The sequence below is a fragment of the Rhea pennata genome, chromosome Z, assembly GCF_028389875.1.
Source record: "Rhea pennata isolate bPtePen1 chromosome Z, bPtePen1.pri, whole genome shotgun sequence".
Taxonomy (NCBI): domain Eukaryota; kingdom Metazoa; phylum Chordata; class Aves; order Rheiformes; family Rheidae; genus Rhea; species Rhea pennata.
In genome coordinates this window covers 54,993,315-55,007,646 of record NC_084702.1, presented here as the reverse complement: position 1 = coordinate 55,007,646, position 14,332 = coordinate 54,993,315, and the positions used below count along the sequence as shown (strand labels likewise).

At 36.2% G+C, this 14,332-nt stretch overlaps 1 protein-coding gene across 4 annotated transcripts in view; it reads right to left on the bottom strand.

Moving 5' to 3' along the window:
• FCHO2 (FCH and mu domain containing endocytic adaptor 2) overlaps nt 1–14,332 on the bottom strand; it is an 85,609-nt gene that overhangs the window by 60,555 nt on the left and 10,722 nt on the right. For all 4 annotated transcript variants that reach the window (XM_062600420.1, XM_062600422.1, XM_062600421.1 and 1 more), the window contains exons 3-6: nt 12,435–12,509; nt 10,877–11,018; nt 10,642–10,794; nt 7,034–7,138 (exon numbers count right to left, since the gene is read on the bottom strand). In XM_062600420.1, the coding sequence (XP_062456404.1) occupies nt 7,034–7,138; nt 10,642–10,794; nt 10,877–11,018; nt 12,435–12,509 (475 nt within the window). The remainder of the gene's footprint in view (nt 1–7,033; nt 7,139–10,641; nt 10,795–10,876; nt 11,019–12,434; nt 12,510–14,332) is intronic.

The window sequence follows — 14,332 nt, the reverse complement described above, 5'->3', positions numbered from 1 at the left end:
CATTTGCATCTTTAAATAAGATTCATCTGTTCAATCTTTAAACTTGCTGTAAATAGTCTTTGCAGTTACTGTCTGGAATTTGTCGTCCAGCTCCATCTTTCCCAGGCTTCTATATGACACCCATTTTAAAACTGATTCCAAAGTCCTGATGACCCCTTCCTAGACAAAGATCAGAACTAATCCTCTCCTCACTCTCCTTAACAGTCAACCATAATCTTCTTGAAATCTTGCTCTATGTTTATTCCTGCCCTCTCCTCGTTTCCTTCCTACTTGCCCTTCAAAATGCCCTTCAAGTGTGTCCTTCACAGCCTCTTTAGCCATCAACCAAATAGATGGCCTCTTGTTTGACCTTCCTGCTTTCACTAGTTGCCTAATTATATAAACTACATTATTTTTCTTTCAACTCTGTCTATAGTCCATCTCTATAAAATCTTCTCTTGTTCACTATCAACGTGCCAATATCTGTATTCAAGTGACCTCCCAGCATGTTTGCATTACCTAATTTTTAAACTCAGAGCGAACTTTCGAGATTATGCCAATGTTGCATCTTTTATGTTCGGTTCAAGCTCCCTGTAAAAGCCTGCAAAACTGATGTACCATCCTCCTTCTAGCTCTTCTCTATACTGCATATCAAAACAGCTAAGTGGCTGTCCACTCAGAGATTCTGTCTAATGTGTCAGTGGATATTACCCTCCCCACTCCATTATTTCCTTATTTCTCATTTTATGCTTAATATTCAAAGTCTTTGAAGTAGAAACCATCTGGCCTCGCATAGTACATAACACAAAAGGGTTCTGATCAAAGACTAAGGCTATCTAGGAAATATAATACAAACATTATTCATAACAGATATAATCATTAAATTGTTTATTTGCACATATGAACAGCATACTTGAGATAAAAATTTTAAAAGACTAATCCACATTGAAAAGAAGCACTGAAATGAATCTTGATATTAATGACCCAACACAAATGCAAGTCACTTCTTAGCATTTGAAGCTACAATTAAAATGAATAAATTGTCATCAACAGTATCCTTAGCTGTCCAACTCAGCACACACAATAAAAGCAAGCTTGCTATTTTTTAAACACATTTTCCTGTAAGTTTTAAAACGTATACTGTGAAGTATTCTTACTTCCTTGAACCTTTATTTATATGCAGACTGCTCAACAGCAAAGAATTCCAATCAACTCTCCTCAGTTCCATTTAACACAGAAGACTTTCAAAGGATATTTTAACATCTACAGTTATTTGATCCTTTCCAATGACTGACTGTACTATGTGATTAAAAAAAAAGCTTCTGGTCAAGTAGGATAACTGACATAACGAGACATTATATTTTCTTAACAATTATATAACCACTATATAGAAGAACTATAGTTTTTCTCAGAAAATCTTTCAACACGAAGAATGTCCTATCAATTTTGGAACAAGAGAAAACGAACTATGCATTTACACTTTACCAAACCAAAACAACCCAGGTTTATTGCAGCGTAAGCTAGGATTTTTGCAATTCAAGATTAGTAAGGTTATGCTTCATAATTCATCTTCTCAGGTTCATATATCACAAGTTACTTCCCTCTTAATAACTGCAAGCAAGACAGTTAATGACAAAAAAAAAGAAAAAAATAAGCAGAAGTAATGCAAAGAGGAGCCAAAGAGCTAAACTAAGAAAAGAGGACAGCTAGGTGAGAACATTACTACATTTACCCAGAATATAGCCATAGCGGCTCCAGATGTTCATGTCCTCCGAACAGCCTAAGACCAATTTAAGTTCAGCCAACTGATCTTGCACTGAAATGACTAAGAATGCTCACATATACTTATTTTGTTTTTGGAGCTACTATTTTCAAGTGAAATATACTCTAAATTAAGATAATCTACAGTGTGCTTGATTTAAAAAGGGTGGGGGGAAAGGACTTCCACATTTTCATGGGTTTTGCTATTTTTCCTGTGACATCATACATAAGGTTGCAATCCTTCCACCAAACTGTAAATGCAGCTACATGTTTATATTGCAAACAAGCATTGATAGGACTTTTACCGGCATAATTCTATTTTAAAATATGAGTAGCTGTAGCAGATGTTAAAATCTCCAGTTCAAATATATCAGCAGCAAGAGGAGGACTCGGGAAAATGTGGGCCCACTGCTGAATGGGGCGGGGGCCCTGGTGACAAGGGATACAGAGAAGGCAGAATTACTGAATGTCTTATTTGCTTCAGTCTTCACTGCTAAGGGCAGCCCTCAGGAATCCTGCAGCCTGGATGTGAGGGAGAAAGTCCAGAGAAGGGAAGACTTTCCTTCGGTTGAGGAGAACAGGATTAGAGACCTTCTGGGCAGGCTAGACATCCACAAATCCATGGGCCCGGATGGGATGTGCCCACGGGCACTGAGGGAGCTGGTGGATGTTGTTGCCAGGCCGCTCTCCATCATCTTGGAAAGGTCCTGGAGAACTGGAGAGATGTCTGAGGCCTGGAAGAAAGCCAATGTCACTCCAGTCTTCAAGAAGGGCAAGAAGGAGGATCCAGGCAACTACAGGCCGGTCAGCCTCACCTCCATTCCTGGTAGGGTGATGGAACAGCTCATCCTGGATGTCATCTCCAGACATATGGAGGGAAAAAAAGGTGATCAGGAGTAACCAGCATGGATCACGAAGGGGAAATCCTGCTTAACCAACCTGATAGCCTTCTCTGATGGAATGACTGTCTGGGAAGATGAGGGGAGAGCAGTGGACATTGTGTACCTTGACTTCAGCAAGGCTTTTGATGCTGTCTCCCATAACATCCTCCTAGATAAGCTCAGGAAGCGTGGATTAGATGAGCGGACAGTGAGGTGGATTGAGAAGCGGCTAAAAGACAGAGCTCAGAGGGTCGTCATCGATGGCACGGAGTCTAGTTGGAGGCCGGTGGCTAGTGGCATCCCCCAGGGCTCAGTCCTGGGTCCCATCCTGTTCAACTTCTTCATCAATGACCTGGATGAGGGGACAGAGTGCCTCCTCAGCAAGTTTGCTGGTGATACGAAGCTGGGAGGAATGTCTGATACACCTGAGGGCTGTGCTGCCATTCAGAGAGCCCTGGACAGGCTGGAGAGCTGGGCGGAGAGGAACCTCCTGAGATTCAACAAGGGCAAGTGTAGGGTCCTGCACCTAGGGACAAATAACCCAATGCAGTGGGGTAATAATCAGTGCAGGCTGGGGGTTGACCTGCTGGAAAGCAGCTCTGCAGAGAAGGATCTGAAAGTCCTAGTGGATAACAAGTTGACCATGAGTCATCAATGTGCCCTTGTGGCCAGGAAGGCCAATGGTGTCCTGGGCTGCATTAGGAAGAGTGTTGCCAGCAGGTCGAGGGAAGTGATCCTGCTGCCCTACTCATTACTGGTGAGGTCACATCTTGAGTACTGTGTCCAGTTCTGGGCTACCCAGTACAAGAGAGACAGGGAGCTACTGGAGAGACTCCCGTGTAGGGCTACGAGGATGATGAGAGGGCTGGAGAATCTGCCCTATGAGGAACTGCTGTGAGAGCTGGGCCTCTTCAGCCAGGGGAAGAGAAGACTGAGGGGGAGATCTTATCAACGTGTAGAAGTACCTGAAGGGAGGGTGTCAAGGGGACGGGGATAAACTCCTTTCAGTTGTCCCGTGTGACAGGACAAGAGGCAATGGGCAGAGTTGAACCACAGAAAGTTCCGCCTGAGCGTGAGGGGGAATTTCTTCCCTGTGAGTGACGGAGCACTGGCACAGGTTGCCCAGAGAGGTTGTGGAGTCTCCTCCTCTGGAGATCTTCAAGGCCCGCCTGGATGCAACCCTGTCTGACATGCTCTAGGTGACCCTGTTGAACATGGGGGTTAGACTAGATGATCTCCCGAGGTCCCTTCCAACCTTACTGATTCTGTGAGAGGTAATTTTGCAGTGTTTCTGCCTTCATTAAAAAAACAAACAAAACAAACAAACCAACCAACCAAAAAAACCCCTAACAGCGTGGTCATGTTTTTGCAGTCATAATACATTTGGTATAGTAAAAAGATACTGTATTTCTCTCTACAGCTCTATCAGGTTTATATAACTAACATCTATCTAATAACACAAACATGAAAACTAAGCAAAAAGCATCTTCACATTCTGTCTCTAAGTACAAAATAAGCTAAATCACTTCTTATTCTTTTGTGATAGTGGATTGTTCAAACGGATTTTTTCAGCACAGAATGAAAAGCCCAACTAGTTTGCTTGCTGAAAGCCCCTGTATTTTCCTTCAGTAATTCATTGTCAATGAAACTCATTCCAAATACTCTTCAAGTTTATCCTTCATCAGTTCTAAACAAAACTCCTTTTCACATTACTCACAGCTTTCTTACTCACTGGAGACAAGCCTACAGTGCAGTTTAGCAAGGCCAGTTTATTAAAGTTGTATTAGTCAAACATTTTCTTACTGTTTCAGAGAGCAATAAATCAACTGCTACAAAGAGTTTCTTTCTTGCAATGCAGGGAACAGACAGGAGACAGCTTTTGTGAGACTAAAAGATTAGCGCAACCTGACTGAACTTGCGCTGAAATGGATCAGAAGCCTTTACAGGATCTATTTCAAAGGGGATTTGCTAACTTCCAGAACAAGCAAAATAACAGGGCAAGAACTTAAATTATTCTAGCTAGATCCATAAGACCACAGCCATATATGATCTGAAAAAGTTATCAAAACAGCTCGGTATTCTTCTGGTTCTACTTTATTTCTTAGTATTAAAAGGGGGGCCTATAGCAAAAGTCAGGCTGCATGCAATGTAATTCATACATATTACACAACAATTCACTTACTGGAATGCTTAATGAGCAATTACAATAGTTATGCTATCAGAAACACTACACAAAAAAGTTACGTTATGGATAAAAGCAGTACGTGTTCACCTGTCAGGGTGCTTCCACCTATTCTTATTAGGAAACTTTCCAGGAGGAATGTTACTCTTCAATGGAAGAGATTCTTTTGTTAACATAACATTATGCTTGTTTCCAACAATTAAGATGTTAAAATACATTCGAGTATTTTTAGTTATTTAAAAATGCAGTCTAGTCTCAAAATTCTCAAATGATCACAACCACACATGCCAACGCCAACCCCCATCAAATTGGCTAGGATAACTGATCCACACATATTTCATGTTACAAACACAATCCTAAGGCAACAGATGTAAGTGTGTAATGGTGACATCTACTCAAGTGAGTACAGGACACAACGTCACATACTTTAAACCAGCACCAATGCTTAAAGATGCCAGTCCCCACCCGTGGCTCCACACTGCTGCCTCCTTTGTGTCACCATAAATGCTTGTGTGACCTCTTAATAAACCGGATCCCGGAACTGTTTTAGGTTAAAGCCAACTTTTCTTACTACATTAAGTTTATCTGGATTAGTTCTCCAATGCAGCTCCTCATACTTGGCAAAAACAGAGGCAATGCAGGAGGTCAACTGCTGCTTTTGACAGTAATACTGACTTAAAATATGCATTGAAAAAAAAATCCTTACACATCAGAGATGAAAGATAGAAGTACGACAAACCATACGACCTAGCCTGCCATGGTACCTAGGAAGTTTTGGGGATAAATTTTTCTCTACAAAGTCTTCCCATACCAGTAAAGAACTGCAATCAACATTGTCTTACCCAAAGAAGGCACAGTTACATACTACACACACACACATATACACACAGAGCATTTTAAAAGACAAATATTTTTAAAATGAGAGAAAAATAATGTACTTAACCAAATTTAACTCAAATAGAAAATGGAATTACAGGGAGTATAATTCTTCCAACCAGAACCTAGTTTGAATATTGGAAAAAAGATGCCTATTGATACCTTTTCATTAAAGGGTTTGCTAGACTCCTAATATAAGTCTTTTACAGGAAGAATTTTGCAGTAGTATGCATAAGCTCTTTTTCAGCACAAATGCATGGGGCGGGGGTTTGGTATGTGATACATTTGGTATCCTTTCCGTAACAGCTGTGTTGAAGGTCTACTCAGAGGTGAACTAGATCTTGTTCTAGTGAGATTTTGGACGTAGGACAGCAGTTTATAGTTTAGGACAGCATGGCTTTTCACATGTCAGCCTATACAATCCCCATTCTGTAAAATCTTCATTCTCTCAAAGTTATGAAGAATGGTAACACTTTTCTACTTCTACTTTAGTAATACAAATATGACTGAATCTTCCTAATACTTTTCCATTCCTAAAAATAATCCTTCGAAACTAAGGAAAGGCACAAAGAATTTTCAACCAAAAAGAAAATCCTCATCTTGTGAAAGCTTTATTACAAGGAAATAAGATACAAATAAATATGTCAAGCAGTCTTCAGCTAAATAATTACCCCTCAAAGGAAAGAAGTTTTACTTTTCTAAATCTTGAAAGTGAAAAAAAGCTTGCTATTAACAGATTTGAAGGAAATAAAAAGCTTTAAAACATACAATGAAGCAGTACATACTTCATTCATACAGAGAACTTGACATCCTCTGGAATACAGATTAAAACATCTTTAAAGAAAGGGAAAAAAAATACACAGAGATCTGAACAGATATAAGGGCTTTCGACCACCTCATATAAACCTTGGGAAGGCACTTTAACAAGTTGTTACTGAAGTGTTTTGCTGGAATAATAATAAAAAGCACAATAAATAGATCCCAGTACTAAAACTCCTACCTGAAATCTGCCCCAACAGCAATCCATATGATTTCCCATGTTATCACAACACATCTATAATACTTTGAGAAGTTCATTTTGCCTTCTTCCTAAAAATTTCTTCAAAAAGACATTCTAGAGTGATAATACTTAAATGGATTATATAGTGACACCATCATTACAACGTATATGGTCAGTCAATGTTTGCCTTTCAAGCCCCACTACTTTTGACACTATAGTTCACATCAGCTTTCAAAGGACATTCCGTCTTTAAACTTATTTTCCAAAAGCTTTGATTTCAGATCAAATTTGAATGAGAGACAATGAAATCTTCTTATCCATTTTAAAAGCTAACTCATTTAATATAACACTTACCTGTGCAGTTTCTGTCATTTTCTGTTCAAAATCAGATTTAACCACAGCATATTTCTCCACATATAGTTTATAAGTATCTGTAGCTTTTTTCAATTTAACTGCTGCCTATAGAAATTAAAAAAAGCTGTCAAATGTTACACATCCAGTCTGTACCAATGTTTTTAAAGCCATTAGTAGTAATAAGCCCATGAAGATGCATATAAAAAAAATTCAGGTGCATATCAAAACAGTGAAATGTCACAACAAAATTTCACAATCAAGTAACTCAGACTCAAGCCTTTACAGATGTCTTTTCAAAGCTGTACATAAACCATATAACCACTTTAAAAGATAACAAAAGTTATGCATAATAAGTAGTTATCTCATTTAAATTCCTGCTGTTTTTCAGCAATGACTAATTTATAAAGTTTTGATATCAACATTTTAAAATTTGTAGTGCTGAAGCTAACTAATTAGCTCTTTTGTCAAAGCTGCACAAAAAACAGGAAGAAAGCAGGGCTGAAATACAGAGCAAACAGATCATTAGTATTTGGAAAGAGTCAACAGTAAAAGAAGAGGCACATTTTTTTTTCTTTAGAAAGGAAAGAAGAAAAATAAGGAAAAAGATACTCAAGGGAAAAGCACAGGCCTTACATCAATGGAAACTAAGAGAAGATATTTGAAACAAAAGGTTATGAAGAACACACTGATGGGCAGATTTATGCAGCTCTGACTTGTTTACAATGGTCCTTTTTTGCCTTTATAACTTATTAATCTGTTTCATAATTTTGGTTTAAGGGCAACAAATATATATATATATTTTTTGTGGGCTTAACATTCTCAAAAGACAAAAATACAGGAGAATTCCAAAATTACATCAAAAGCAAAACTGAATTAAGTGATTATTTTTAGTAGGGAAAATTATTTTCAAATTTTAAAGCAAGACACAGGACATGAAGTTTTGGGAATCTTTGGTAACATTGCTATCTCATCTTCAAGTTAAAACTCAATTAAAATATATTTTATTTCTCTTGAACATCAGCTTTTCATGGCTTCTTTGCTCAGCATGCTTAGTTTATCTCTTTCAACTTTTCCACCAATTAAAACTGAAAAATATTTCTGAATTGTTAAAGACATCATTAAAGATAGCTGTATAATATATATTTTCTATTTGTTCTGTTTCTGAATCGCTCTCCTCCCTTCCTTCAAATGAATGTCATCTGCCCTGTAGTAAAAATGCCAACCACTTTTCATTTGCAGTGAGTAAATTATTACCTGGAAAGCTGAACACTATCTATGACTCTCAAAGAAATGAAAATAAAGATTCTCCTCCGGAAAGAAGTACTTTTATTTTGGGTTTTAAAGAGAAAAATAACTGAAAATCAGGAATAATAGCACACTGATAACACATGTTCAGCTAGAAAAACAGCAACCAGAATTTCAAAGGAAGAAAAATTGAAGCTGCAGTTCCACAAGCATTTTTCGAGTTACAGAGACAGCTTAAGTAGATCTTGCTCACATAGTTCTCTAAATCCTGTACATCGGAACTTGAAAATACTACACTATATAAAGAATATGTACATGAATCCTTTAGGCATTAAGCCAATTACTTCCCCTGAACTTTACTTCATTAATCTCACGTTTGCACCTCCACATAGGGCAATTTTCAGGAAGAAAACAGTCCTATCTTGTTTCCCAAATACCACTTACTATACCAAAAGTACAAATGCTTTAAAAACTCTTAATTTCAAAAAAAGTTAAGATTGATTTGCAGTAAGATGACTCCAAATGTAATCATTGAAAAGAAAGGAAATACAAAGTTACAAGACTTTAAAAATCAGATTTTTTGTGAAGTGTTATGTAAACATAACCATGTATCATGGGATTCTGACACAAAACGGAAACATTCTCTGCCTCTTGTAACCATGTCTAACTATGAGCAGAATCATCAGTATATCAGTTGAAGAGCACTTATGGAAAGTGATTATTCAGCAAGATAGACAAAATGGCCAAACATGTGAACGCTACGTGATTAACCAATAATCTCCTCTGAAAACAGGATGTGTGTATTCTCAGGTGTAGCAATTGCTAGAACTCTATTTAGCAGACTTACAGTAACTAAAAGTATGAGGATCAGTCAACACTTTTTTGGCAAGTCATTATAAATAGAGAAGTTGACATGTCAGAGAACAACAGGAAATTATTACGCAAGTTAACACTAACTTTCAGCTTCAGTTAGTTTAATGAAATGACATATCTCACTATGAGATTCCGTTTAAGATTCTTCAATAAAGTATTTCTCCAAATATATGGCCATACAATAAGCTCTCAGCAGACATTTTCTACTTTATCATGTTATTCCATGCTTTGTGACAAAGTAGCTGTCCTATGATTTTGATACGAAAATTTTTCATGTTCTGCTGAAAGTGATAAACTTACTCTCTGCCAAAGGAAAAAAAAATAATGAATACAATCTTTGCTACTGGCTTTCTGAAACGACAAGCGTGAATTTGAATATAGACATAACTGGAAAGAAAGTGCTGGCCACAGTCAACAGCCTCCATTGGAAACGTTATTTTTGAAGTACTAGTTGAGCATTCAACTATGGCCTAATTGTTCTGACAAGAGTATTGAGCGAATATGCACAAAATAGTAGATAAAAGCCTTCATGTATGTCATCCTATGGTGCTTCCTCTTTCTTCCTTCAGTAGGTAGACAGGTAGACAGTCTAGACTGAACATTATTTGTTTTCTGTTGGACAAAAAATTACAATATTTTATCTTAAAAGCAAGTCTTCCATAAATTCAACCTTTCGTACTGCAAAGTTTTAATCTTTTCACAACAATTCTGAAAATTTGTATTTTGAATAGTCTACCAGGAAATAACCTGTCTTTCTACACATTTTTCATTCATTCCTAGAACCTAGGTAGGAAAAAAAACTAGGTTGCCATTAAAGAAATAAACAGAAAGAATAAGCTCAAAAGTATCGCTTTTGATATGAATGAAAAGATGATTATCAATTCTCCTATCTGCTTATCCAATATGGCAGTAAAAAAGGCACTAAACCATTCCAGCAAGGGCCGAGTCCCAGGCAGATCAGACAGATCAAACAAAAATAGGCAGAGGTACCAAGTTTTAAAAAGATAAGGCACACTTAGAGACAGGGAAAGATGACCATTTTCCTCTACTACCTATGTTTCTTGAATGGATTAAACTCACCCAATGAACCAAGGACAATACTAAATACAACATCAGGATACTCATCCTTTGAGATTTGGGTGCATGGAATTGGAATCTCTTAAATTAACACTGAAAGTAACACTAACTTGTTTTTCTTCTCAATGGAACAGACTTCAAATACTCCTATAATTAGCTACTTTGTCTCAGCTGAAGGGACAGAACAAAACTTCCTACTCCTTAATTCAAAAACAAGGGCACTGTATGTTTGCGTTATTTACCTACAGAAAAATTATCTGAAAACATAATAGATGCTGAAACAATTATAGACAGTATCTGTAAAGGCCATCAAACAATCATTGCATGATGCAGGTGATAACAAAAAAACCCTGCCTTAAAACAAAAGCAAAACAAAAACTCCCTTTTAATCTAAACAAAACAAACAAAACTACCTTATCAACCTCTCTCTGCGTTGCACCTTCCTTTTTCAATCGTTCTTGTTCGACACACTTGGTGTTATAATTTTCCTTTGACTTCTGTAAGGCCTGAGTGATAGTTTGAATATTTTGCACTGCTTCCAATGTTCCTGAAACTTCTTCTTTAGTCTGTCAAATATCACAAGGTTGTCAAAAACAAACCACTTTAATGTTAACAAGTGATTGAACATGCATAAGAAGAAATAGTAACCTTTTTATAAGCTTTGATTTGTTCATCTCCATACTTGTGAACTTCCTTTATTAGCTCTTGCAATCTTCGTACAAGATCCAAGTGACAACTTGCTAATTTTTCTGTTGAGGTTTTGAAAACATCCCAGACAGGTGCAAATGTCCTAGAGGAAAGGATATATATATATATATATATATATATATATACACATACATACATATATATATACACATATACACACACACATATATATATATAACATTGATCTGGATTTTCTTCTTTCATCAGCTACAATTTTTTGTAGTGCTATAGTATTAGCAATACATTTATAGAAGTTCAGCTCTACTCCTAAAACTGAAATAAACAAAAATCCCCTAAATTGCTATAAATTACATTATTAAATATATTCCAATTGTATTTATAATAGTATCTGTTAAGTTTTCAGCGTGTGCTGCTTTTCATTCATTAGTCATGTAGAGTCAATACAAGTGAAACACAGAAGTGCACTCAATCTTTCCTATCTTCAATACACAGGAATGGCAAGTGATATTCCAAAAGATGATGTAAGACCTGCTCAAAAAAAATTCTAAAAAACTTTTAACATGGAAAAATATGTCCATATATATATTTGAATAGCACAAAGAAAAAACTATTATTTGGCTAGTTGATTTTCCAGTTGTTTTAAATCATCACAGCAGCAAGATGTAGAAAAAAATACTGGCAAAGATGGCCTGTGTCTAAAAGTGATTTACTGATTAACAGAGATTGACCATATGGTAAAGGACAGTAGGGTCAGGTCATTCCTCAAATCCAAATTTCTATACTGAATGGACTTCTTCAACTATTCTACAGATATGCTGCTACCACAGTTTCTTGATGAATGCTGCTGAAAAATCAATACCATGGACAGCCTTTAAAGCACTGATGTTCAACCTTACAAGCAGATAATGAACAACTGGTATCAAGCTATCTGCTGCTGAAAGTTTGCCACATTTCCAGCTGGGATTATCACAAACAAAAAAAAAACTTTAGCATCAGCTAAGCAGTTTGAGCTCTTGGCATTATCTTTCTAATGAAAAAACATTCATTAATCATTCTAATGTTTAAATTCATATCCTGTGTATAAAATTCTAATAAAACTACGGAATAGGACTAGTATTGAAAAGTCTCATTCTTAAGACCTCTGAGGACAGCATTAACACTTGAAAAAATAGAAACAATGGAAATAAATTTACTGCCACATTTGCAGACCATATGTTCTCTCCTCACAAGCCTGAGCACACAGAATAGAAAGTCATGCTCTTTACCACGTCTGAAATGAACTCAACTTTAACCACGGAGGAACATACCGTTCCTTCATGTCTTTTTTTTTTAACCAGGAGTAAAGAGCTGTACTGTCCTTTCCTTTTCTTTTTTTCTTTAGTCATAGTTACATGGTAGCTTAAGAACCAAGGCTTTTGAAGTGGTGAAGTTACAGTACCCACTGATCCTTCAACATCATCAATAAAACAGTCAGAATCAAACTTGATTCCTAACACTTATGTAATTAATTATTTCACTTTTATACACACTTACTTACCCAAGTTGTGTGTAATTGCTTGCTGATTTGGCTAGTTTTGTCATTGACCTTGAATACGCCTCCTCTATTGTAGCCCTGTCAATGAAAGCAATCAAAAGCATAATAAATGCAGTTTTTCAAGACAGAGCATTCTAAAAGCGCAGAGCACAGGACTCTTAGTTGAGCTGAAAAAAACTAGATACTAATGACTCCTCAAAAGGTATATGCAAAAGCTTGTAAGTACGTTAAAAATCTGACTGAGAAGACTGTGGTAGAATACTGCTTGGAAATACAAATAAATAAAATCCAAGAGCTCAAGATTTGCATAAGATGATTCCTCTCTTTCTTGTTGTTTTCCCTCTATCTTTAACAGTCCTTAGAAACAATTAATACAAAGTGACATAATGATCACCTGCCTAACATAGTCTAAATACTACAGATTTAGAAAGCAACAACATCAAATATATTTGTAACAAAAACATTGGAATAAAAAGCTGAACACTTACTGAGAAAGCACATTTGTTCAGTGCAAATAAAATGGGACTTTGTCTTCTCTTTTTGTAGATTTAGGTTGGAGAAATTACTACTGTATTTCTGAAAGTATTCTGATGTTTGAGTTTGGAAATCACTATAGTACAGTGTTCTGTTGTTTGTATTTATTTTTAAAGAAGGTTCTCTCTGTACATGCTGATTTCACTTGGATGTCCTTTTCCCCTAAACAAAGTTTAACTACACTTTCCTGAATTCAAAACCACTACTTGTCTTTTTGAGAGCCAAAATCCTAGGATCACCATAGATTTCCTTATTAGAGCCTGTGCTGAGGCAACTGCCATGGAATAACAGACACATACAATGTATTGGACCAGAGACTCTCTGCAAGTTCTTCCTCAGCCATAAATGAGATGCATCATCTTCTCCTCCTTTTACTAAGCTAACGATACGTGCTATTTAACTTTTGGCCCTAAATAAATACTCAATATATAGTGGCATCTTAGGTTTGAAATCATCCTTGATTTCAACAAACACTTCTTGAAATTACAAAAGCTTGAAGTAATTTTGCTACCTGTAATACCTTTATTTGTGGGCAGTAGGGAAAAAAAGGGAAAAAAAGAAAAAAAAAGGAAGATTAAGAATTTACTTTTCTCTCAATTTATCATACCTATAATCACTTATGTTGAGGTAGATATCTTTATTTCTCCTTCACAGTAACACTTCTCAAGACAAAGAATTTCCTTTTGAAAACAGGAAACAGAAGTTGTAGTTGTCACCTGAAACTTTGACAGAGGAGCATGTATTTAAATCTACTGAACTTCCAACATAACAGGACAGGTTTTGGAGAAGGGGATTAAGCATGTTATTTTTAAATGTTTCTCAAAGTTGTATAATACAATAACTCAATTACATTTTAAATCTAACTTATAAATAATTTATAAATAATTTATAAGCGTATCATTAGCTTAGTAAAAGGAGGGGAAGATGATGCATCTCATTTATGGTTGAGGAAGAACTTGCAGGGGGTCCCTGGTCCAATTTTCACCATGTGCAAATAACTTTCCCATCTTAATCCAAAGGCATCACTTTAAAAGATGTTACTGTCAGTTGTTAATATCCTAATTCTATATCTCTGACCAAAAACATTGAAATACTGATATAATTTTTACTAGTTAAGAAATTATTCCTTTTCTTCCAAAGATGAAGAAAAACTGGGATCAATTTAAATAAACAGCTCAACACTTAATCTGACATTTCCAGCTTTCCATTTTTCTTATTTAAATCAACCTTCAAAACAGAAGTTGGTTATTAATTGATGGTTAACAGTCACTATTCAATCATAAGTGAAAGGAACAAGCCTAGATATTTTTGTAGAATTTGAGATACTTTATGTTGTTTATTTTAATATATACATTTTGCATGTTACT